General features: G+C 40.8%; 2 protein-coding genes and 1 long non-coding RNA gene across 7 annotated transcripts in view; 1 reads left to right on the top strand and 2 right to left on the bottom strand.

The window, feature by feature from the left end:
- LOC135255262 (neuron navigator 2-like) overlaps positions 1-15,079 on the bottom strand; it is a 194,369-nt gene extending 179,290 nt beyond the window's left edge. The window contains exons 1-2 of one of the 2 annotated variants that reach the window (XM_064336200.1): positions 14,927-15,079; positions 12,794-13,205 (exon numbers count right to left, since the gene is read on the bottom strand). In XM_064336200.1, coding sequence (XP_064192270.1) covers positions 12,794-12,874 — 81 coding nt within the window. In that variant the 5' untranslated portion in view covers positions 12,875-13,205; positions 14,927-15,079. Of the gene's footprint in view, positions 1-12,793; positions 13,223-14,926 lie in introns of both variants that reach the window. The other variant, XM_064336201.1, reaches the window with a different exon arrangement.
- Positions 15,080-16,124: 1,045 nt separating this feature from the next.
- e2f8 (E2F transcription factor 8) overlaps positions 16,125-23,742 on the top strand; it is an 8,837-nt gene continuing 1,219 nt past the window's right edge. The window contains exons 1-13 of one of the 3 annotated variants that reach the window (XM_064336209.1): positions 16,125-16,558; positions 17,876-17,969; positions 18,248-18,511; positions 18,934-19,090; positions 19,379-19,699; positions 19,800-19,961; positions 20,088-20,225; positions 20,338-20,541; positions 20,659-20,743; positions 20,904-21,402; positions 21,738-22,025; positions 22,130-22,265; positions 22,593-22,945. In XM_064336209.1, the coding sequence (XP_064192279.1) occupies positions 17,883-17,969; positions 18,248-18,511; positions 18,934-19,090; positions 19,379-19,699; positions 19,800-19,961; positions 20,088-20,225; positions 20,338-20,541; positions 20,659-20,743; positions 20,904-21,402; positions 21,738-22,025; positions 22,130-22,265; positions 22,593-22,945 (2,694 nt within the window). In that variant the 5' untranslated portion in view covers positions 16,125-16,558; positions 17,876-17,882. Of the gene's footprint in view, positions 16,559-17,377; positions 17,485-17,875; positions 17,970-18,247; positions 18,512-18,933; positions 19,091-19,378; positions 19,700-19,799; positions 19,962-20,087; positions 20,226-20,337; positions 20,542-20,658; positions 20,744-20,903; positions 21,403-21,737; positions 22,026-22,129; positions 22,266-22,592; positions 22,946-23,742 lie in introns of those variants that run through there. The other 2 variants (XM_064336207.1, XM_064336208.1) reach the window with 2 other exon arrangements.
- LOC135255268 (uncharacterized) overlaps positions 19,799-23,742 on the bottom strand; it is a 27,592-nt gene continuing 23,648 nt past the window's right edge. For both annotated transcript variants that reach the window (XR_010330135.1, XR_010330136.1), the window contains exons 4-6: positions 21,065-21,232; positions 20,635-20,713; positions 19,799-19,939 (exon numbers count right to left, since the gene is read on the bottom strand). This is a non-coding gene — a long non-coding RNA (uncharacterized LOC135255268). The remainder of the gene's footprint in view (positions 19,940-20,634; positions 20,714-21,064; positions 21,233-23,742) is intronic.

Genomic DNA, 23,742 nt, shown 5'->3' with positions numbered 1-23,742 from the left:
TGATTCCCCCATTATAGCCTACTCTACAGCAGTAATCATGTCTGAGAACATTAGACACACAAAATCCAGCAGCCAGCCAATCATCTCTTACATTAAAAAATTATCTCCATCATCAGCCAGACGACCTAAGACCACCTATAGACCAGGAAAATAATCCACTGCGGCAAGTAAACATCTAAAGATCAATATCTCCTGTTGAATGCATATTTGCCTATAGCCCTGTGACACAAATCACAGCCCTCGAGGGCTGAGAACTGCTGGTTTTCCACCCTCCCTTCACCTGGGAGTCAGGTGTGAAGATAGTCTGGCCAATCAGGAGCACTAATTGTTCAGTTAATTACCTGGGAGAAAAGAAAACCAGGGCTGGATTTGGATTTGAGAACCAGATTTGAGTGTCCTATAGATTTCCACAGCACATTTGGGGGTGATGGATGAGGGATCAGGGACACTTTCATACATCGGTGTGTATAAAGAAATCTCTCACCTGAAACTGGCTTCGAATCACATAAGTAATTACCAGAGCGTTTTGGCAACTGTCCTTTAGGCAGCTATAACAAGCTTCTTGTCTCTCAAAATTGATGTGTAGAGAGATAATGCTACTATGTGAGACAAAACAAATATAAGGTAAAGGATTACTCCAATTGTTGAAAAGTATTACCATTATCGTTACAGGTACCTCTTAGTTCATGCCCTCGTGTGTGCATGTGTGTGGCGTGCAATGTGTTGTCACTGGAAATATCTCTGAGCTACATTCGTTGATTGTGGAAGAAAAATGCAGCACTGAATTTATCTTCTGGCAAAGATAGATTCTGCAAAAGGCAGATCCAAAATCACATTTCAACTTGCAAAAAGGCCAAAAGGACCTTGAAATAGGGAAGCAAGCAAAGCACGCCCTCGCAGACAGAGGAATTATGGGTGTAGGAGACAGCTACACTGCTGGGTGGAGATCTACTCCAAAAGCAGTTCATCAAATCTGACAGGGAGAGAAGGTGACAGTAACAAATAACGAAGTGGCATGAGGCAGTTTTTTATGAAATTCTGAGAAAGGAGGAAGGATTTAAAGTAAGTATATGGTGTATCACTATCCAAGTGTGCTTTTCCCATGAAAACAGTTCAAATTATCATAATGGGGACAAGAAAGAAGGTTGTTCTGAAAGGGAAGGGGGCATCAGGTGACAAAGTTAAGCAGCAAAGACAGGAGTCGGGCATACATTAGAACCTGAAACGTAAAAGCCTTGTAGAAACATCCAACATGAGCGGGGGAGGAGCTTTGTTCAAGCTCAGGAAAGGGAGAGCTCTCCTACAGAGTGCAGTAGATGCTGGTGAGCAGAGCTTGAAGGTGACCTCCAGTCCGCTCAAGCTGAAGCTCTCTCCACAGCAGGGAGCTGGAGTGTAAGCCACGCTTTGAGGGACCCTACTTTGACACTAAGAAGGGCTCACTTAGGCTCACTAAGGGGTAAACTTAGCCTGCACAGACAGGACAGTAGAGATCTCCTGGTCAGCAAAACCTTGCATGACTAAGACCAGGCCTTTTCCTGAAGGGTTGATCACAAGCCCATCACTTACACATCAGGTGCGTTTCTTAAAACCAGTCCAAAAAGACAGTTGCTAATGTGTTGTGAGGCACACTAACCCTTGCCCCCACCTTATCCTACTCCAACTCCCAGCCATTCCCTTATCTCCTTGCACAGTGGCCAACTGATCCACTCAACAGTGGAATCATAATCGCTATCATTTTATAATCAAATCGTTTACAGAGAACTTCAGGCAATAACGATTTCTACCATTAGCTTTTCTGGTCTTGCCAAGAGCCTGAAGTGGGAAGACGACCTATACGTGCGAGGAGGCTAAATGAAAGAAAATGGAAGTAATGAATTAACCCATTGCGACAGGAGGTTGGACAGATAAGCCGTGAATGGCTGATAATTGTGGATGCCATTCTTCCGCTCTGCCTGGGTTGATAAATGAGCTGGTCTGATCCAATGCTGCCTCTTTAAATGGTCCTGCATAATTGCAGGATAATTGTTTTGCTGATGTTTACTAAGAGAAGGCGGATAGCTCTGTTCAGAGAATATATTAGTGTGTTTTTACATTCAGTCATTATAAACCTTTACGGTATCCTGAAAGGAAAGCACACCATCCGATTGTATCACTGCTATGATAAGTCTGCTGTCAACAGATTAGGTGTAGAACAGAGAGGGAACCTCAAGTATTTCCAATTAAACATTGCAATTCAGCCTTATAATTCAAGTCAATAGCTTTGAAAACAAGGGAAAATATAACAGCATGCAGTAATTAACAGGGTCCAAGCAAGCAGCATGCAGAAATTATTCATTTTTAAACTGTAAGGACACACATTGGATGAATGGTACAAAACTTTTTAATCTCGGTCCAAAAATTTGACATTGTATTCCCTAGTTTAGAGGTCAATATAGATACAAGTAATGATGATCTATCCATTGCTGCTTGATCTGTCAAGCAACTGAGGAGTTACAGGCATTTTTTTTCTCCCTCTTACAGGCCACCAAAATTGGTAAATTGCCTCAGGGCCAACCACTGCACATACAGTGAGCTCCATAATGTTAGGAAGTAAAAAAAAATTATGGATCTATATTCTACAGTTTTAGATTTGTAATTAATCAATTCACATGTGGTTAAAGTGCACTCTCAGCTTTTATTAAAGGTTTTTTTTTCTTTTTTTACATACATACATTTAGGTTTCACCATGTAGAAATTACAGCTTTATACAAATTCATTACCCTAGGCTAATGGATCCTTGAGGCTAACTTATTCTGTAAGACAAGAGAGATCTTGTGACATTAGTTACTGATCCCTATGTCAAACAGAGCAGGACTTATCCTTGTTTAATTTGTGGAAATTCAGTTGTCTGTTACAGTACCATCATGTGGACAATCGACACCAAACTTGATAAGCAGTGGTTCGGAGGTGCCATCAATCAGTGTGCCGATTTGCACATGAATCAACCAGGTGAAATTCAGAAAAGTGAGATATGTACAAAAAAAATAGAAAATGACCACCAATTCCAATATGGCGGTGACTAAATTATACATATTATACATATTCACACTGATGAGATTTTGTCAGGGTAGCAGGTTTGAAATATCTACATAAAAACAACGATTTTCAGCAAATGTTGTATTTTTAAATTAAACCTTTTTTTTTTTTTTTAAATAGCTGAGCTCAGTAGTGCCTCGTTTGGCTGAATCAAGTAAATTCTTTGCATTTCTCCTCAGGATTGAGCTATCAACAGACCCACCACGTTTCTTCTCTTTATGTGAAAAGCCACACTCACATGCAAATTCATTGCCTTCCTAAAAAATGAAATTATAATAAATGAAAACAAATACAGTGACATCTTTGCAGGTGGACCACGGTCTACTCAAGTCTACGTTTTGGGATTCAGTTTTAATGAAAAGGTTTTTCTCCTTTCAAATTGCAAACAGTTTACTGTACACAAGATAAAACAGAAGTACAGCTGCCGTTTCCCCAACCTGAATAAATATTTGATCATGGATGCATTTTGGTTGAGAGAGTATTGATTCATATCCACATGTTATTGTGCTGTTCAAGACCATCAGGAGATCACCACTTCTCAATCCCTCAGAATCTGCTATGAACAAATACACAGAACCATTCCATAACTGGGTCCTATGACCTGCCACAGTCTCAGGTCTGCATGGACACCCCATCTTTAGCTGTGGATTGAATCATTTACAATGCTGAGGCAGTTATGAATGTCAATAATACATGCATTTTCATATTTCATGCTTGTAGTATCGGTGTGTTGTAGCTGCACCCAGCCACCTCAGTGTCACAGGAACCCACTACTGACTCCCCCACAATCCCCCTCACTCCCCCTTTCAGAGACCAGCTAACAGAAGATTACATTACAACAACGCCCTTGAGCTTAAGTCAGGACAAGCCTCCTCTTTGTGCTTAGACAGGCACTTTTGCCTCGAAAATGACAGTGATGCAAAGAGGATCTTGTTTTCCAAATTGGTGCAGTTGACCCTATTGTTAACAGCGCTTAAAAGGGGACAAATGGCAACACACGCTACACTTAGTGCAGTCTTTAACTCTTAAGCCAGAAAGTGCAGCATAACTACATGGACATATACATTTTCTTGCCTCTCTTGGTTTATAGGTCACTATTGTGTCTGAATTGTATGCCACAGACAGAAGCACCTTAAGTGCAAACATAGTGCCTTTAGCACACCCAATCCATTCTAGACTTTCTTCAAGTGTTCAAAGGCGAGTTTTGCCTTTCAGATTATCTGTATGCCTGTGCATAGCACAGAGTGTGAGAGACAAGCATACCTACACTTAGCCACAGGCCATAGCTCTCTTCCATCTCCCCACTGCTGGATAGTCACATTAGCTTCTGGTTGATTACCAGTACTGGCACCTTTCCTAGTGAAAAGCAAGCTATCTGCAGCAATGTTCCAGAATGTTCCTTCCCCTTCTAAGGTTATGGCATGGACACTTTTCAACATGTATCGACACCCATCACACTGAATCACATTTAAAAATAAATGACTCTCAATCCATCAAGTGGACTTTGTGCTGCAGAAATTGATATAGACCACAAAACATGGCCGAATGCAAAATCACATTCAAACGCAAAATGTCCTGTGGCGCTCAAATTATGCATGTTAATTACTGATAAACTGCAACCATTATAAGTAAGGCACTACTTAAAATTATACAGCTACAGTTAATTAAGATCAAGAAAATAAATGAATTGTCAAATAATTTAATCGAATTAAGGCAATTTCACATGAATGACAGCCTTACTACAGAGAACAAGAAAGAGTCTTTCATTATAAATATTGATTTTCAGATAAGGTCGCCTACTTCTCCATATTTATCTACAAAGAAAAACATTGACTATTAAATATATCATCAGCATATTTAAGCTCATGTAACCTGAGGGTCAACTGCTATCAGATTCACAAAAACCGAAACAATCAGTTGCATTAACTACTACCATTACCTTTATTCTGGTCAGCCTCAATAAGCCTCCAGCCAATTAAATCACTAGATACATGCTGAGCTACGCTTTCAAAGGACAGCATAAATTCAGTTGACCCCAAAGAACATACCAAAAATCTCTTGAATTCAGTGCGGTCCACAAAGAGAAAGTCAATCTGCAATCCTCCGTACGGGCACCAGACATTGCTAACAGCATGCAGCCTATTTGCATTGATCAGATTATTCAAGGCAGCATTCAAGACATTTACATGTAAACAGATTGAATTTTAATTAGTGGTGCATGCTATGGAAGTTCTTTGGCCAATATAGACAACCTATATTTGACTGGCTGATAAGTCAGGCAACAAATTCAGGTACAGTGCTACGTACCCCATGCTCAAACAACCATGGATTGCACTGGTCCAACAGACTGCCTGGGAATACCTTGCTTGCATGTCGATATGAAGAGTAACCTCATATCCATCTTGCACCTTTGTTCAAGATTTACACATGTTGACCTAGTCCAAAACTCACTGTAGGGTTCTGGGATCTCCACTTTCCCCAATTACAACTACAGCCCCATCCCCACATTCATGTATGTACCAATCTGTGCACCACCCACAGAAAATCATTTGATGAAGCATCGATTCGTTCATAAATTAATCTCCAGCAGATTACATTATTGAAAACCCTGCTGAAAATCCATTTAGAAGGCAGACCTATTCTGTACAATGGATTATTCAATTAAAATGGAGAGATATCACAACAGGGAACCCAAATTAAAAACTGGTTAAAAGGCTCTGATAAGAATTACATTTTACGCTAACATTTGTCCAAAATGATCTTTTGTGTTGACTAACACATTGTACTTTTATGAAGAGAGTAGACTTATTATTCAGTGTTACTTCAGGTCATAAATAACGAAAAATATAGCAGCTCATCTTTTTGTTTTTTAATTATAAGGCTAAATCTCACCATCATATCAAATAGTGCAATGCTTTGCTAGGACACAGAGGGAAACAAATTGATTTATTTTTTCTGCAATAATTAATCCATTTTTAAAGGGACACAATAAGATTTTTACAGCAATGCCTCTCTGTCAATGTATCAATTTCACATTTGCCAAAAGGGGTAAAAAGGGAATCCACATTGTCTCCTTCAAAAACCACACTATACAAACAAATGAATATAAAAATCAGACAAAAAAGACAAAGCATAGAGGAACTGCATTAAAAAAGTATTTTATGGGCCCCTGACTTTGACCTTGCTGAATTCGATTCCTTAAGAATGGATGAAAAGATCCAGTGTGATACTTTCTCAAGTAGAAAATTGATTTGAGGTGAGCCTGTTCTAGGGCAGATAACCAAAATCATATAAAATCATATAGATCATATAGAGTTGTGTGACAGTACATGGCTGCCTCACCTCCATAAAGTGAGTGCGGTGGATCGTACTGTTGATATCTTTTTATGATATCAGGGAACAGACTTCAGTTAATCATTTCTTTGAAAAATATATCAGAAAGGCAAAGGCTTTCAACTAGAACCAATTGGTCTACCTTACTTTGGAAAAGTAAACGAATGGTCCATGCCAACAAATGTTAGTAGCTCCAGAGGCATCCAACTGAAAACCACACAGGCATCCTTTAAGTCCTCATTCCTACCTCCACACCAGCTCCAGACAGCCCCAAGTCCGACCCAAGACCCCCTAAGGACAATACTGACATACCCACACTTCGTAGGCTGTATTAGATAGGCTACTTCAGTGATTCAGGTGCATCATCATCCTAATGCTGCCACAAGCAATGCACAAGCATAGAAAAACACAGCACAAAAAACAGCCAGTCACAGACATAATGTGACATATCAGTGATAAATTTGAAAGATTTCTTATCCCTCCTCCTGGTGTCAAGAGATTAGAAAAATTCAAAAGCTTTAATTAAATAGCATCAAAAGATAAAAAGAATGAGAAAAACAAATGCATAAAAAGTAAAAAATATATACATTAAATTGATATTATAGATATAGGCTAATAATGTGTGGCTATTCGCAATGTGCTTACTTAAATACAGCTAAGATCTGACACAGGTTGCAGGGATAGGCTTGACATAGGCTAATCATTTACAAGCAAAATATCCTGCTTAATACATAATCCAGAAACAGACAAAAGCATTTTGAATCATGATGTTACAACAGGTGAAAGACACAAATATTTAGATAGCAAAACGGGGTCCAAAATAATCCAAAAAAAGATGGCTAACCAGTGACAAATATACCAATAAGATAACTTCTGCCACTTTGTCGCTCGATTAGCTTTAAATACCGACAGAGCACATAATCACTGTTGTCACTGACCACTTTAACGCTCACCGTATCTGGAAAACTGCCTGGCAGACGGCATAATGGCACGAAATACATGGCAAATTATTTTGTAAATGTCAACAAAAAGGCAGTCCATCAGTGACCTTCGCAGGAGCGAAGACGCTCGCCATACAAATCTGTGCCGCTGCAGACTGATCAGATATGACATCAATACGATCGGCCTAAAATGGAAACGCTGTTTATTTGAATTGGACTGGCTTTCTTTTTGAAATGCTATTTGCTAGTGATTTGAATGACAAGGCCCTAATCAGCACTCAGCACTTTCAGCTATGAAACGTTCTTTAGCGAAGATGCCGTATCTAAATTTACAGCCGGGAATGAAAGGGGCAGCAATGACCCCGGCCACATGTTAGCAAAATGGGTGATTGGTTCCACTCAATCCCACACACAGAATGAAATATGGCATTTGAATTGCTTCTACACATCTAGAATACATCCCAGGGCACGAGCATTAATGACCAAACTACACACATTGTTTTTCAGCACATAATTCTGAAAATCATTCATGTGACTTAACAACCGTGCAATGAGGTATAATCAGTCAAGCAGATGACTTTCCCAATGCAATGAATCATTCTGGTTGTGAATTAACATTACTGTCATTTTCTTATAAGAGCTGCAGAACTGTGGGCCAGCTTTTAATTTTAGTCAGCCAATTATTATGTTAGTGTTAAGAGTTGTCAAAAAAACAGACTCCTGAAAATGGAATCTGCTTTAAACAAATGCAGTAAATAAATCACTGGTATAAAACAACACTGAAACCTCCATTTTGACGATGATGATGACCCAAAAGGCAAATCACATTTTGGATTTGGATTGTGCCCCATAAGAAACACAAGAAATGGCATTCACAAAGTTTCTCATTCTGAATTTATTGTCTGCGCAGGTAACAGGCATGTCTGCAACATTCAACTACTCTTGATAGTAGTATCGGACCATTCCTTTGACAGGCAAGGTCCCAGTGGTAGAGGATGTGGGCAAGTCCTCATCTAGACAGAGGATTATTGCGTAGTAGCCTAGATGCCATTTTGTTGTCTTGTGGTGTTGACTGCACAGTCCACCCGTGGAGTAGCCCCTGCTGGGGAATCTGAGGAGGAAATCTTTGCAGCAGCTACATGGGCATCACCACACACATTTGTTAGAATCTGTTCTTTTGATGTTGCAACCTTGATTTCTGTGCCTTAGTACTTGTGGGGCCCAGCAGCAGGGTTTTGCTTAACATCCTGTTATTGCTGCACGTGACTGCTTGATGCAATTGTAAAAATAGTTCATTTCCGTATAAAATGTTGTCTTCAAACAGACAACACATTGTCTTTGTTTTGCGACGACCATTAAGAGAAGAGGATTTATTCAATACTGTACACCCCTGTCACAGTCATGCCACTGCTAGAGCTGTGTCCCTTAGGGGATAGTGTGGGACAGCTTTGGTGTGTGTTACCAACCCCCCGGCAGTCCATTCTGAGATAAAAGAGAACTCACGTAACCAGTTCACTGAATGAAGAATGGACTGCCAGGCAGCCTTGTTGCTTGGTTCCCCTAAGGGCATCCAACACAGAAAAGTGGCTGAATAGCGGGCTTCTTCCCCTTATGATGCCAGCATTTGGGGCGGGCCCGGGACTATAGCAAATCTGATGGAGAATTGTTTAGCCAATCTAGTCATGCGACATGGGATATCCCAACCCATGGCAGTCCACTGACCTTACGAGAGACTGTAGTTACATGGAAAACTCACCATTTGTATCCATGAAAAGAACATTTTTAGCCATTATCCTTTATTATAAAAAATTGATTAATGGATATACAAATACAGATACTTATATCTTTGGGCATATCTTGAAACTTCACCAAAGAAATATCCAATTCATTTAGCAATTGAAAAAAGGAGAGTCACAAATAATGATGAAGTATGAATTCCAAGTAGTCGGTAATTTAACACACAATGTTCATTCCCAATAAACTGGATTTATTATGTTCACAATGAATCTCGACAATGACTTTATCATGCAGCTGTTTCCAATAAACCGTCTGAATAAAATGCTGCCGCATTGACACAGGAAATTGCAAAGCAGGTCTGCAGTGTTAAATCTCTCAGCCAAAAAGCCCTGCAGACTCATCCTTGAATCACTGAATGCATCATCAACAACTACAGTACAAGTATTTTTGAAAGCTGAAAAAGCATTACAAGTTACAAAGAATATATAGAGGCCCAACATACAATCGACCTATATTCTATTCAGTAGGTTCAAATTAATCAAGGTAACATATAATCCTATAATCTATTCAGCAGGTTCCCTGAATTAAGGCACTTGTACAAAAGTGGTCTAAATATAGTCTAAAGATTCTGTTTGTCACTTGCTCTGTTATAGCTGTTCCAATCTTTGAGATGGATGTTACAAATTAGGCCTATCTTTTTCTGTGTACTGGTTTCAATTGTTGATGAGAGTAATCAGCACACAATGTTCTCCAAAGGATTCGCTAGTCTGAAACATTACAAGGCAATAGCGGGCATAGTGGGTCCCTGAATTAAAATTTATGCTGTGAAATTCAAATTTTAAAAATGTATTGCATCTAGTGATAGTAATTATTTAGTGCAGTGGGACAAAGTGACATTTTCAACATCATAATCCTCAAACCACTGAAAGAATTAACCTAACTCAGACAGCCAGACCCCAGACCTATTTTGTTTTGCAGACTATCAAAACATGCTCAGAGACCATGTCATATCACAAAATATAGCCAGCAGCCATACCTCCATGCACTCTGCTCCTGCCAAATGGCTGAAGCTAAGCAGGTGTGGGCTTGGTTAGTACTTGGATGGGAGACCACCAGGGAATACTGAGTTGCTGCTGGAAGTGGTGTTGGTGGGCCAGCAGGGGGCAATCTTCCATCTGGTACAAATAAACCCCAATGCCCCAGTGCAGTGACGGGGACACTGTGCTGTAGGAGATGCCATCTTTCAGATGAGACGTTAAACCCGAGGTCCTGACTCTCTGTGGTCATTAAAGATCCCATGACACTTATCGCTAAGAGTAGGGGGTTCCCCGGTGTCCTGGCCAAATCCCAGATCTGCCTCTCGCAAAAACTTGCCACTGAAAATCATCCCCAGATTTAATTGGCTAAATTAATGTTCTCTCCCTCTCCACCTTCACTAATGTGTGGTGAGCGTTCTGGCGCAAAATGGCTGCCATGCATCACCCAGGTGGGTGCTACACATTGGTGGTGGGTGAGGTGAGTTCCCCTTCACTGTAAAGCACTTTGAGCATCTGGAAAAGTGCTATATAAATGTAATTAATAATAATAATAATAATAATAACTTGTCCTACTGATATCAGATATACAGGAATGTAGGCTACATCAAAGGTCCACAAAACTGGATTCAAATTGTGATTGTACTCCGCAGAAGTGCCAATTCTTAAGTCTTCTTAATTGCAGTAACCTTACACTACTACAGCAACATAAACTTGGCTTTATCATTGTAGAGGACACACACACACCATTCACTCACCCACTCATGGGCAATTTAGAGTTGCCAGTTTGCCCCCCTGCATGTCTTTTAACTGTGGGTGGAAACCGGAGTACCTGGAGGAAACCCATGTAGACATGGAGTGTAGGCTACATGCAAACTTGACACAGAAATGATCAGGACTGTCTTGCTGTGGGGCAACAGAGCTATCCACTGCACCACCATGCCGCCCACTGAACATTCAATGTGTAATAACATTGTAACATTGAGCTACTGTACACTAACATTAGATACTACAGCAGTCTCAAACTCTGGACATTACATCCGAATAAAGAAAGTCTTAGATTCTACATGTCTAAGCATGAAAGCTATTTAATTGTCATTAGCTAATGGTAGGCCTACTTACCGCTTCATAACATTTGGGCAAAAATGGACATTGCAAATACTAGTATCCTTTTATGGATCATTGTAATTTGCAGTGCCGCTGGGCTCCAGAAATAAAACCCATTTCTTGTAAGTCTCCTCATTTTTTGGAAAAGAAAAAAGCATATAGCTTCCACTGCATTTTCTCTGAAGGGTATCATTGGATTAGGCATTTTCAACTTGCCTTACCCACACAAAAGTGGAAAGAGCATCATTTAGCCTACATATTACATGTAGAAAGGATTTCCACTGGACTTAAGGGTTTTGTAACATAACGAACACCCAGATAACCTCACCCACTGAAAACCTGGCGTTTAGTCAAGGGGGAAAGCAAGCCAATTCCAGGACAGGCTTTTATACGTTTTTTTTTTTTTTTAATAATAATAATTTTTAAATAGCCTATTTCTCAGCCATTTCTGAATGCAAAAATGCATGAAAACAACACATCAGCACATCAAATAATTCACAGATTTCAGTTTCCTTGACCTTTAACAGCACCTGAGCTCTTCAAACCAGGAGATCGTTTCAGATACACCAAACAAATATTTTAAATCCAATTTTTTTTTTTTTTAAAGCACGTAAGTGCAAGAATAATGACCATTAATTTAGGTCATAAGAGACTCAGGAATACAATCTTAGACAAAACTGAGATTTGTTTTCCGCTCACAAAGGGCGTGGATGGACAAACCGTGAGTGCCTGAGGAGCGGTTAGGACAACTCAAATGCACATGGAGAATTTCATAAACTCTGTGAAGGCTACACAATTCACTTTAACAGCAGCTTCATCACCTCAAGACCAACCGATGCGAGCCCAGCTGTCGCCCGCAGGTCACCATGGGGCCGGCCATCATGTGCTCCCTGGTCAGAAGCTGGAGCAGATGGGATATGTGCGCCCCCAGAGCAGGCATCTCCCTCCCTTGCATATTAATGTCATTGTCACAAACACAATACCCAGCGCCCTGGTTATGTATGCAAGCGTGATCTCTGCAGATCCAACTGGCAGTTTAAAAGCACTTCAGCCACGGAACAGTCCCTCAACAATGGAACTCTCTTTTTACACCAATTTGATTATCCTCAAATGTCGGTTATAATCAGCTGGCCTTCAGTCTCCAAGGTATAATCTTTTTCAAAAGAATCATAATGGCACCTATATGCGGCGACATTATTAAAAAGATTTGCAAAGTATAATTCAAGTCTTCTGCCCCACCGCTCACATTACCTAGTGATAAATCATATAAATGAAGAAATCGTTTTGCAGACTCCCATCACATTAGTTGCACAGAGAATGAAACGGGAAAACCTGCACCACCAGTTGCAAAAGAGTTGGAAATTTCTAGATTATTTGTGTGCCTGAGGAAGTTTGAGCTGAGCGCCATGTCAAAGCTCACTGTTCTCAATAGCCTGCGTGAATCATTCACTTAAGTTCCCCACGCTCCTGGGTGATTCACAGCCTTTATAACCTATCAATGGAAAGTTTCTTTATCTCAGCAAAAGCCTTTAATGTGACAACAGAGAAGCCCTGCCTGGCACTCACCCTCTTTTGGTCTTCCAAGCCGTGCGTCACCGGCCGTCTCCTCTGATGGTGATGCGGGGCTGCCTCTGCTCCGGGCTCCATCTCCGGTTTATCAGATTCTCCCCCTTCTCTCTTCTCTGCTTAACCAAGAGTATCCAACCAAAAATTCCCAGAAAGAAGGGAAATCCCGAGTTCTCCAAGCCTACAACTCTTCCATTTGGATCTCTCAATTCATGGCGTTTCCAAACAAACAGTCATGTCAAAGAGCTCAGAGAGAGCCTGTTGTTGGCTCAGCCAGTCTTGTCAGACATGGTTCACTACTTCAGCTTCAGTCCATAGGCGCTGACCTGGACAGGACAGCAGGGGAGAGGTGGTGTCCCAGGTGCTAGTGGCTTTCTTCTCATGGCGGCAAAGGCTGCACACGCTCCTCCACCTTCAATGCAAGAGAGGCTATTTAATCCAAGGAGAACATACGATCAGCATTGCTCTTTCAGAGCAAGTCTAATTTATTCCCATTGTGTATCTGCAAATGGCTCAGCTGGAACTCTCAGTACAATCCCGCAGGAGACTTTTGGAACCAGTCTCCCTCAGATTCAGGTCGTCTAATCATGCACAGGTGATTTTGACAAGGGGGTAATTCAATAGGCTTGCTCTGAGCTAAAAGGTAGAAAAGGACTGAAGTATGAAGCCAACAGACCTTAACACAGACTGTGATGGGCGATCCACAAAACAGTGATGGAAGGAAATGTCCTCTTGTAAATCATGATTTGAGAGACTTGTACAAATACCAACAAAATCTTCAAACGATGGAAATTATTATCAATCTAGAATATAAGATTACATATATATATATGTGTGTGTGTGTGTGTAATTTTGTTAGGTTAATTAAGGTTATCCAACATTACATCTAGTCATTACAGCAGTTATATTTATAAGCTACTGCACTCAAATGCACTGTACTTACGTATATTCTGCAATAGGTTATTAAGATTATAATTTAAATAGGCCTATATGCTTGAGTAATTCAACGACTGTAAAACAGTTGTTGCATAAACTGTAAGCGAAGCATGCAGTCTATTTTTGCAATTATGACAGCATTTACAAACCATTAATTTAAAAGATTTGTCTTTATTCGAAAACTTGCAGATTTTGAATAGACCAGCTTGCAGCATTACTGGAAAACAAAATAAAATAGCTGATGTTTACCAATTTTTCGGCTAATCCAAATAATTATACCCAGCACGTTGAAAGACGGTATTCGCATAAGTTATTACTGTAACGCTCTTGTGTATGACGTTTCAATATCTGCAAAGAACCCTATAGAATTGGTGTACCATATTCTATATCTACTGCATCCTCGCGTTTTATCGGTCGGCCGCCGAGTAGCCTAGAGATAATTTAGAGGAGAAAAAAAGCAAAAGTAGAGAACGCAATGCGATTAGCCGACCAGCGGCTATCATCTGAAATAGACATATTTACGATTGCTCCAAATATGTTACATTGCAGAGTGGACACATTTAATGAAATCCACATCGCGGTAATAGAATACGGACAACTGAATACATGTGGGACGAGAAGTTCGCAAACCAAAACATGGCGTTTCGGTTTCAACGGATCATAATAGCTTGTTGCCAATTAACAGGTGCAAACTATGCGGACCAGGAGGAATACTGGACATCTTGATAGCGACCATAACTAAAGTAGCACTTAGCCCGTAGAAAGAAAGAAAAAAAACGGAGTAACTAGTAATGTAGTATTTTCTTGCATCCCTTGCAGATTAGAGGTTGACCGGCTATGCTACGTGACTAACCGTAGCCATTTCTATTAAAACTTGAATAAATCTTTCAGAAACTGCGTGGGAATATGATGGGAAAGCAAAGCATCAAACTGACGCATGTTCATTATTTTCATGTCAGAGTACCAATATTCATAATCCAATATTCAAAAGCTAGCCTACTCATCATAGCACGTCTCTCAAAAAATTTTGTTCGCCTGAGATGCAACTACCTAGAGAACGCTTATCTTTAGCTAGTACTGCGATAATAAACGATAATAAACATTAGCCTGAAACGTGAACAGCAAGTTACCCCTTTTCTTTAACTTGTAGTTATAAAGTACCACATTTTAATTCAAAACAATGCATGAAGTACTCACCCCAAACAAAAACCAAAGCTTCCTTCAGAAAGCCGGCTGTTGCCGAGAGCATACTACGCTCCTTTTCTCACTCTGGCAGTAGCAACACAGTGCCTCTCAGCCCAGCTCAGCCCGAACCCCCTTTCCAATCGATCACATTACGTCATCGCTCCGTAGACCAGTGTTTTCTGCCACTTTTGGCGCTGACGGTTTCCATGGAAACTTTGTAGAAAATGGATTTGTTGCCATCTAGTGTTAATGATCAAGAATCCTCTGCAGCGCATGACAAAATGCATTGACAAATGGTTACTGTATACATTTGAACAGGCAACTAAATTGTATATGATGTGCATCTGACACTAGAACAGTTTAAAACATGCACACATGGCATTATTTATTTTGGTTTAAAAGGCTAGCTTCTTGCATCCTTGCTGGAAAAAACCCGTATAGACTACACCAATAGGCCTATCTAAACTGGTTAATTGCTGTCCCAAGCTGCTGTTTTTTTTTTTTTTGGACAAGCTGATCATGAAAATAGCTATAGGCTACTTGTAGGCTACCTGCTGTACCTTAGGCTACTCAATCTGGCAATGTGATGGTCATTCTGGTCGGTTAACTTGGTCATGCTAGACCAGCAGTTCCAACAGGTTGTGGAAATCCTATCAATTGACTGCAGATGCTTAGATTATACCACACACCTTCATATTTTTATCAGTTATTCACTAACCATGCAGATAGCCTATATTATGTTACAACGTAGGCTACTGACAGCGTACAAGTTATATGCATTGCGATGCGCTTATCATGTCACAACGTAACGTCCAATAGAAGGTTGGTACCCTACTGTAGACTGCTTGTTAGTAAAGGCAAAATATTGCGAAAATAGCCTACATAAGATGGAAACGTGATGTAATGCAAGGTAATGCAACATAATAAGAAGCAGCATTCTCGATAAAAGTCGCGTAAACGGAGGCGATCCTTTAAATGTGTTTTCGTTTTCTATGTTTTCGTTAAGTAGGCTAGTAATTGTCAGAATATTGAGCAATAAATAAAATGGCTTGTATGGCTGGAATGCGTATAGACTGCTGCCATTCGTTCCGTGCTGCACACGTCCAATCACCTGGATCAAGTTTATTTACGTGTGAATAGCTCCTCCTTCACTCGACTTCAACACTTCTGTGGTTGGCTGGAGGAAAAGTAAAATTGGGGCGGGATAAGAGCGCGCCGTATAGGCGGGACAAATGGTGAAACTCAGCTAAACTTTTTTCTGCACTCATATTTAGATTGTTAGTCAGTTAACTAGGTGGCTGACCAAAAGCATACTTATTTTTTAAAGTTTATTTTAAATTGGTAATTTCACAGCATCTTTCTGTGTATTTTATTCGGGAGATAGCCTATCTGAACATTTCTAGGTTACATTTTAGAACCAAACGGGACGCTATAGGCTATTTTATCGGGCCAGCAAATACAATCCGTTTAACCTTTTCACTGCATGATTTAAATAAAAAAAAATAGTTACTAATTAAGCACTGCAATCGTATGCTCCAATTTTTTTTGTAATAATCGCACTGGTCATGAAATGCTAGCTATTGACAAATTGAGTTCCACTGGGGTACAGAGGAGAAATTAACACCACCCTTCTGTGGCAAAAAGGTAAGTTTTCCTTCTTATTCAATCACACTTTAAATTGTTTATTTATAGTCCATATATAGGGCTATACAGTTGCTTAATGTGGAAAAAGTTAAGTGTTTGGCTAGTCACAGTGATTGCTACTGTTTGGTGAGTATAGAGTTAACCACTGGATACTGCACGGTTGCTACGTCACACATGTAGCAACCTCGATACTTTCATTGAACTATCACAGAACATTAGTTACAGAGTAGCCTGCATATTTCGAAAATAATACCTCAACACAATAAGTTGTCTATGAATAAGTTAAAGAGTAAGAGTAGCGATTTATTGTTTTCAGTGACTTTCAAATATTTTCTCGTATAGGCTACCAGAAAATCTAGTAGGCTATCGAGGTGGAAAAGCGGGGGAATGAAACAAGTTTCCGCGCGCTTGGGAAAGTGACAATTTGGTCACTTTAGCCAAGGCAATTTATATCTAGTTATATGTAGGCTACTTAGCCTATATCCCTGAACTGCTATATTGTAACAATTTTAACTAAAATGCACATCTGTAGCCTATATTATATCCAATGATACATCACTTACGAAGTCTATAGTGATGTTTGTTAGCCTGGACATAGGGGTTCATTTGCAGTCGGTATACTCGCCAGGAGCACACCAGTGACGAGCAAAGATAACAAAATCTCATATAAATGCACTGACAAACCGTGTTTGTCATTTGGTTAAATCGTCGCTGATGATTTTTAATACTTAAAAAAAAAAAGTATTATCATTTCCGGGTTACGTAATAGGAATCCTTGAAATTCCGCGCGAAGATTTAAAAAAATATAGCCGGCTACCTGCGCGGGACATTCTGAATTCCTGGTGCCCGCCTCGTTAGGATTGGTCCCCATCGGCAAGGAGGCGTGATGCTAAACTGGTTTCTCCTTTTGATTCGACAGAACGAATGTCAGTTAAAATCAGTTTTCGGGAAAGAGTATCGGAACTTTAGTTTGATTACGTTTTGGATGTGGTTCACAAGCTAGATAGTCTACTGTAATTCCTATGGTCTGGCACACTAGATTTTGTTTTAGGGTGGATACATTAGGTCATTGTTTTATCTACCGCATGTTACATTTCGTTCAGGAAGAACAGTAAGCCTAAACAGTAGCTTTAGTTAAAGTGTAATTTTAGTTTAACAATCGGTGTTTCTTGCGTTAAGTAACGTTAGGATATAGTAAACAGTTAGCTAACGTTAGTTAGTCTGTTAAATTGTAGAATATCATTCCTAAACTTAGCTGCGTAGTCTTCGATCTACTGCGAATTAACAGTATTTCAACATTTTAAAAATCTTTTTTAGGAGGAAAATGTCAAGTGTTCTGCTGGATTTGCAAAACTTGAACCAGAAAACCCAAATCAGCTCTATTTGTGACTGGGGTTCAGAAAATGAAAAGGTCAGTGTAGTGCCTTCTTTCAAATTATGTTTCTGGAATTTATTCTGAAGTATTACACTAAGTTACATTTTTTATTTATACATGTATATATATATATATATATATATATATATATATATATATATAAAAATCACAGTTGTCTTTTGGAAGACATTATATATGGGTAATACTTACTCATTTTGCTAGTCTCTGTTTGTAAAATCAGATCTGAGTATGTGTAGTCTTAAACTGATACTGATGGCTAACAAAACGTTTTTGATTATTTTGTTATGAAACAGGGAGATGCATTCACTGAGCCATATGCACTGACAAAAACACCAGGAAAGCAGCCTCTCTCTCACACATTATCAACCGAGTCAACATACAAAATGGGGTCTCTGACAACACCCACAAAAGGGAAAGATAGTCCTGTTTGTGAACCCTGGACCCCAACCTCTAACCTGAAGATCCTGCTCAGTGCAGCAAGTCCAGAGATCAGGAACAGAGCAAAGGAGCTGTGTGTCGACAAACCTGAAATTATGGGGCCCGGCAACTGTTCTCAGGTAAAGCTAACAAGATTTTAATGTGATTATGAAGAAAGGCTTTTTTGAATAGCATGCTTTTAGCCCACTCCATTTCATGGGACCATGTTCTGATTGGCTTTTCAGTTTCTGTTGTTTCTTTTTTGGTGCTGTCACTTCACAGTTTGATTGGTGGCAGCAGCTATGATACAAATCCAGTAAATACCTTAGGGACACACATTTCAAATAATGTCATACAGTATTTGCATATTGTATAGCCCCCATATCTGCATATGAGTTCGTTTTTAAAGCATTTAAATGCTAAACTTTGCTGCTGCGTCTTCATTTGTGTAATTATCCTATGGATGAGTCTCCTAATAATCTAATCTTTGGGCTCATGAAAACACTCTTGAGTTCTTACTGTGAAACTGTATTAAGCTGTCCTTTTGGATTCTTTGCCCCAGGAGCCTGCGTTTGGGGATGAATCGGAGAAACTGCAAATAAGCCGGAAAGAGAAGAGCCTGGGATTACTCTGTCATAAATTTCTTGCACGATATCCAGATTTTCCCAACCCTGTCCTCAGCAACAATATTTGCCTTGATGATGTGGCTGGGGAGCTTAGTAAGTCCTGTTGTATTTATTTTACCTGTAGTTGTGCAGCATTTTTCTTTTTAGAACATCATAAATAGGATGTTATGTAATACAAACAAATCACTAAATTTAATCCAGGCAACAAAGCAATGCTCTTAATAAATTAAGATTGTGGTCATGTAGGCAAGGACAAAGACGAAACAGTATTATAAATCCAATCAAAACATCGAACCAGAATGCATTTCCGATAGCAGTTGCTTTCATGGTAGTTTGAGATTTAGAACACTATTCAATATTTCTTTCTGCTTGGTGGCTTAGATGTGGAGAGGAGGCGCATCTACGACATCATGAATGTGCTGGAGAGCCTGCACATGGTCAGCAGGCTGGCGAAGAACCGCTACACGTGGCATGGTCGGGCCAACCTGCCGCAGACGCTGGCCATGCTGAAGAAGGTGGGGCAGGAACAGAGGTACAGCGAGCAGATGCAGCACATCAAGCAGAAGACTTTTGAGCGGGAGTGTGACTTCGATGGGGAGGAGAAGGAGAACGAGGACGTGCAGAGTCTGCCTGACAGGGAAAACGAATGGGGACAGAGGGAAATGTTCTTTGTGGAGCTCCCGGGTGTGGAGTTCAGAGCGGGTGAGTAAATGCAGGTCTTACTGCATATAAGACAAAGCGGTGGGAAACTGCCATTGTTGCAGAACTAATGAGAATGCCATGCCTTATTATTTTTATACAGCCTCGGTCAACAGCCGCAAGGATAAGTCGTTGAGAGTAATGAGCCAGAAGTTTGTTATGTTGTTCCTCGTCTCCGCCCCTCGGGTGGTCAGTCTTGAAGTTGCCGCAAAAATCCTCATCGGCGAAGACCAGGTTGTAGACCTGGATAAGAGCAAGTATAAAAGTGAGTAGTGTTTAAAAAATTTTTTTTTTTTTTTTTTAAACCCAGTCTAAAATACCGTAAAGGCAATGCTACATTGTTGGACCAGTCTTGAACGGCAAATTAACTGAAATGCGTGCTCTGTTGCAGCCAAGATCCGCAGGCTGTATGACATCGCAAATGTACTGAGCAGCCTCCAGCTAATCAAGAAAGTTCATGTCACGGAGGAAAGGGGTAGGAAGCCTGCTTTTAAGTGGACAGGTCCCGAGGACTTCCCAAGCATCAAAGGTGGGTGCACATTATCGTATCAACTTCAGCTACCCACTGTACTTTTTTCATTCTCGGGATTAAACATGATTTTATTTTGTGCCCTCCCCTGCCTCCATTTTCTCTCATTCAGAGCCTTCTAGTTCAATGTCTGGTGGAGCAGGCGCTTTGGAGTCCAAGATGTCCTTAGAAAACTGTACAAAAAACCTTTTTCCCTCGTCTGGAGCAAAGCGCGGTTTCACTCGACACCCTTCGCTGATCAAGCTAGCAAAAAGCATTCAGGAAGACCGCAGGAAAATCAACTCTGCCCCCACCAGCCCCATTAAAGTACATCCAAGTGAGTAACAAAAAATACTTTTTTCAAGGTACTCTCGCTTGTTGCAAACTGTTGAAAGAAAAATCCAAGAAACAGAGGTTTGTTTGGTCTTACTGGTCTTTTGTTCTCCCTCTGCAGGTGACTCATCAGATGCAGACCCTTATCCAAGCAAAATGGCTCAATTGGCAGCCATCTGCAAACTACAGTTGGATGAACAATCAAAGTAAGTGAAGAAATATTATAGACCATGGTACATATGCTATGCTAAGTTTATATTCTACAGCACGCATTTGTGGCACAGTTGAATTGAATTGTATGCATCTGAAGTACTTGTTTACTGAACCCCAAAGCATTGCAGATTTCTAATATATTCCTTTTTTCAGGAAAAGGGAAAATAAAAATCCTCCAGCAGTAAAAACAGAGGGGAGGAAAACAAGGGAAAATACTGGAGCAGCTGAATCGGTATTAACTATTGAAGCAAATGATGACAATACTGTTCAAGTGCAGTTCCCATTTCAGCCTGCACAGGCGTTGCCATGCATACCTGTGTTGCTACCCCAACACGCTATGGGCGGGTCCTATGCTGTGTATATGCAACCGTCCTCTGTCAAGCCACATCCATCCGGCTTGGCTGTGCGGTCCATGACGTTTGAAGAAAAGGGGGGTGAAAGTCCGAGCAGTTCCGCAAAGGAGAGCAGCATGCTAGAGAGATCTGGTGAAAAAAATTTGGCCGCTGGTGAGACGCAGGCAGCGAATCGGCAGCTTCAAATACCTGACTCCACCCACTCACCCACAAGCCCAGCCTCCGCTTTCAAAAGGCCCTGCACTGACCTTCCTGAGAACAGTCCATCCAAAGCATTGAAGACACAAAATATTTCAGAGGTAACCTACTTTGCACACATTTATTCTACGTATTTTTCAAAGCCTTACAAACAAAAATACATCAGTTGAGCAATGAAGTTTAGAAGAAATTTCGAAAGAGATTGGTCCCTTGGGCAGTCAAAATATCTTTCCAAGTAAATAAGGTCATTTTTATTTTTGAGTATTTAAAAAAAGAATTAAAATTTTTTTTATTATAGTTGGGGTGAATTCTTTCACCTCACTGAAATGAAGTAAATAAATAAACTGTATGCACAGGGTGTGTATATAACATTCAGGATATGTACATAACCACCAGGGTTTGGTGGTGACTAAGAAAGGTCCTCATTGTTGCTCAGCAGGGCTCTTCCGCTGATCCGATCAAGCTGGGCGAGATGCTGCGAGCCCGACTAAAGGCACGCAGGGGCGTGGTCCCAAACCGCCCCTCCCCCCGAGCCCTGCACCTGGACCCCGAGTTCATCAACACGCCCGAGAGCGCGGAGGTGGGGAGGCTGGACCGGAGCGTGGAGAAGTTTCTGGAGAAAGAGGAGGTGCTTTCTCCCTCCGACCGCGAAGCAGGCCTTACCCCCCTCCGAGCGGTCCCTCTGCAAGAAATCACTGTGCTTCCCAGCAACCTGCACACTGAGGTAACCGCAGGTCTCGCTCATAGTGTTCATTGCTATGGAATCTGTGTTCTTTTAGTGGAAAGGTAATGGCATGCATTTTAACTGAAGTCTTCTTGTCTTTATAGACCCTGATACCAACAGGCTATCTGATTCCCATCTCCCAGCAGTCCCTCATCCGCTTCAGGGACTCTCAGTGCCCTAAAGGGGAGAGTGTGTATGCTTCTGCCCCCAACCACAATGTGCACCATACCCCCACAGCAGGTAACGAGTGCTGTACAGATGCTGCTAGTTAACAGGACTAAGGCCTCGGGGCTCCAACGCATAATAAGAAATCAACGGCCACACCAGCTTTCTTTTAAGATTAAATCAACTGACCATAGTGCAATAAGAACACTGCCATTGGTAACTGATATGGGACTTATGATTAGCTAGGGTATAACCTACTATTGTTTTTTTTTCAATTTGTACCGCTATTTGCCTGTTGTATTATTATGCATTTATTTAATCGGTTAGTCAACTAAGCTTAATTCTCATTTGCAGTAATGACCTCGGGACCCCAATGTTAATGCTATTGGTTCTTTCTAACAGGATCTGTGCCAGTGGGCGCTCAGGAATTCACCCCTACTAGATTCCCCATCCAGCGGGCTCCCTCGGTGTCCATCTCCCCGATGGCGACTCTGGGCCAGCCGAACCCCTCGCCGCTGCCCGGCCAGCGTGTGCACAGCCCCAGCCCGTCCATCATCAACTTCACCCTGCAGAACCTGGGCTTGATCCCTGCGGGCAGCCCGGGCAGCGCCCCTGCTGCCCACAGGCAGGCCAGCCCCGTGCCAACCCAGCTAGGCTTCCAGCAGGGAGGAGTGATCTTTGTCAAGCCCTTGTCCCCCATGCCCCTCCAGCACCCTTCGCCCGGGCAACCCCTGGCACTCCTCAGTTTACAGCAGGTGAGAGAATTGGTTACAAAGGTTTCTACAGGTATTCCTGTTTAAGTGAATTTGGCTGAATGTGACCTGTAAAACAGATCTGTATTTCTGAAATATTTATGCAGGGTTCCCCTTGTGAATGGGTCCACAGGAAACTTTTCTGTCTAACGGTGTCTGAAGACTATTCCGTTTGTCCAAATCATAGAGTGGTTAACCCTAGTGTCCTGGTCAAATTCCCAAACCAAGTACACCGATCTCTTCCCTCTCTTTAAAGCTGACTGGTTGTGCAATCCCTTCCATTCAACTAAACAAGACATTTCAGTTGACTATTCTGTCAGCGTAAAAAAATTAGGGAATCATAGTAATAAATATGCATAGTGTTTTTCAGTACATGACACTGAACTAAGTACAGTGCTTTCTGTACTAAAAAATAAGCTAAATTGAACAAAATAACTAATACTGTATATTCAAACTGCACTTGTAGCTGGTAGGTTACAAATTTGATTTGAAATTCAACTGCTGTTGAAATGGTAAATAAACAACCTGTTAATGAATAAAAAGTCAAATGTAAGCAATTCACCTTTGGCAGGGTAAGGGAGAATTGGTGTAAAGCAGCTTATACATACATACATACATACATACATACATACATACATACATACATACATACATGTATATGAAATCAGCTGATTTTGTGGCAATCTGATTCAGTTAATTGATATTCATGTATGCATTAAATGAACTTACTTTCAATACTTCTGCTGAAATAGCATGTTTGCCTTTGACAAATGTTTTAGAAAAGGTGTTGATTGCTTATT

The sequence above is a fragment of the Anguilla rostrata genome, chromosome 5, assembly GCF_018555375.3.
Source record: "Anguilla rostrata isolate EN2019 chromosome 5, ASM1855537v3, whole genome shotgun sequence".
Taxonomy (NCBI): domain Eukaryota; kingdom Metazoa; phylum Chordata; class Actinopteri; order Anguilliformes; family Anguillidae; genus Anguilla; species Anguilla rostrata.
Note: the sequence above shows the minus strand (reverse complement) of the source record. Positions and strands in the feature narration are given on the sequence as shown.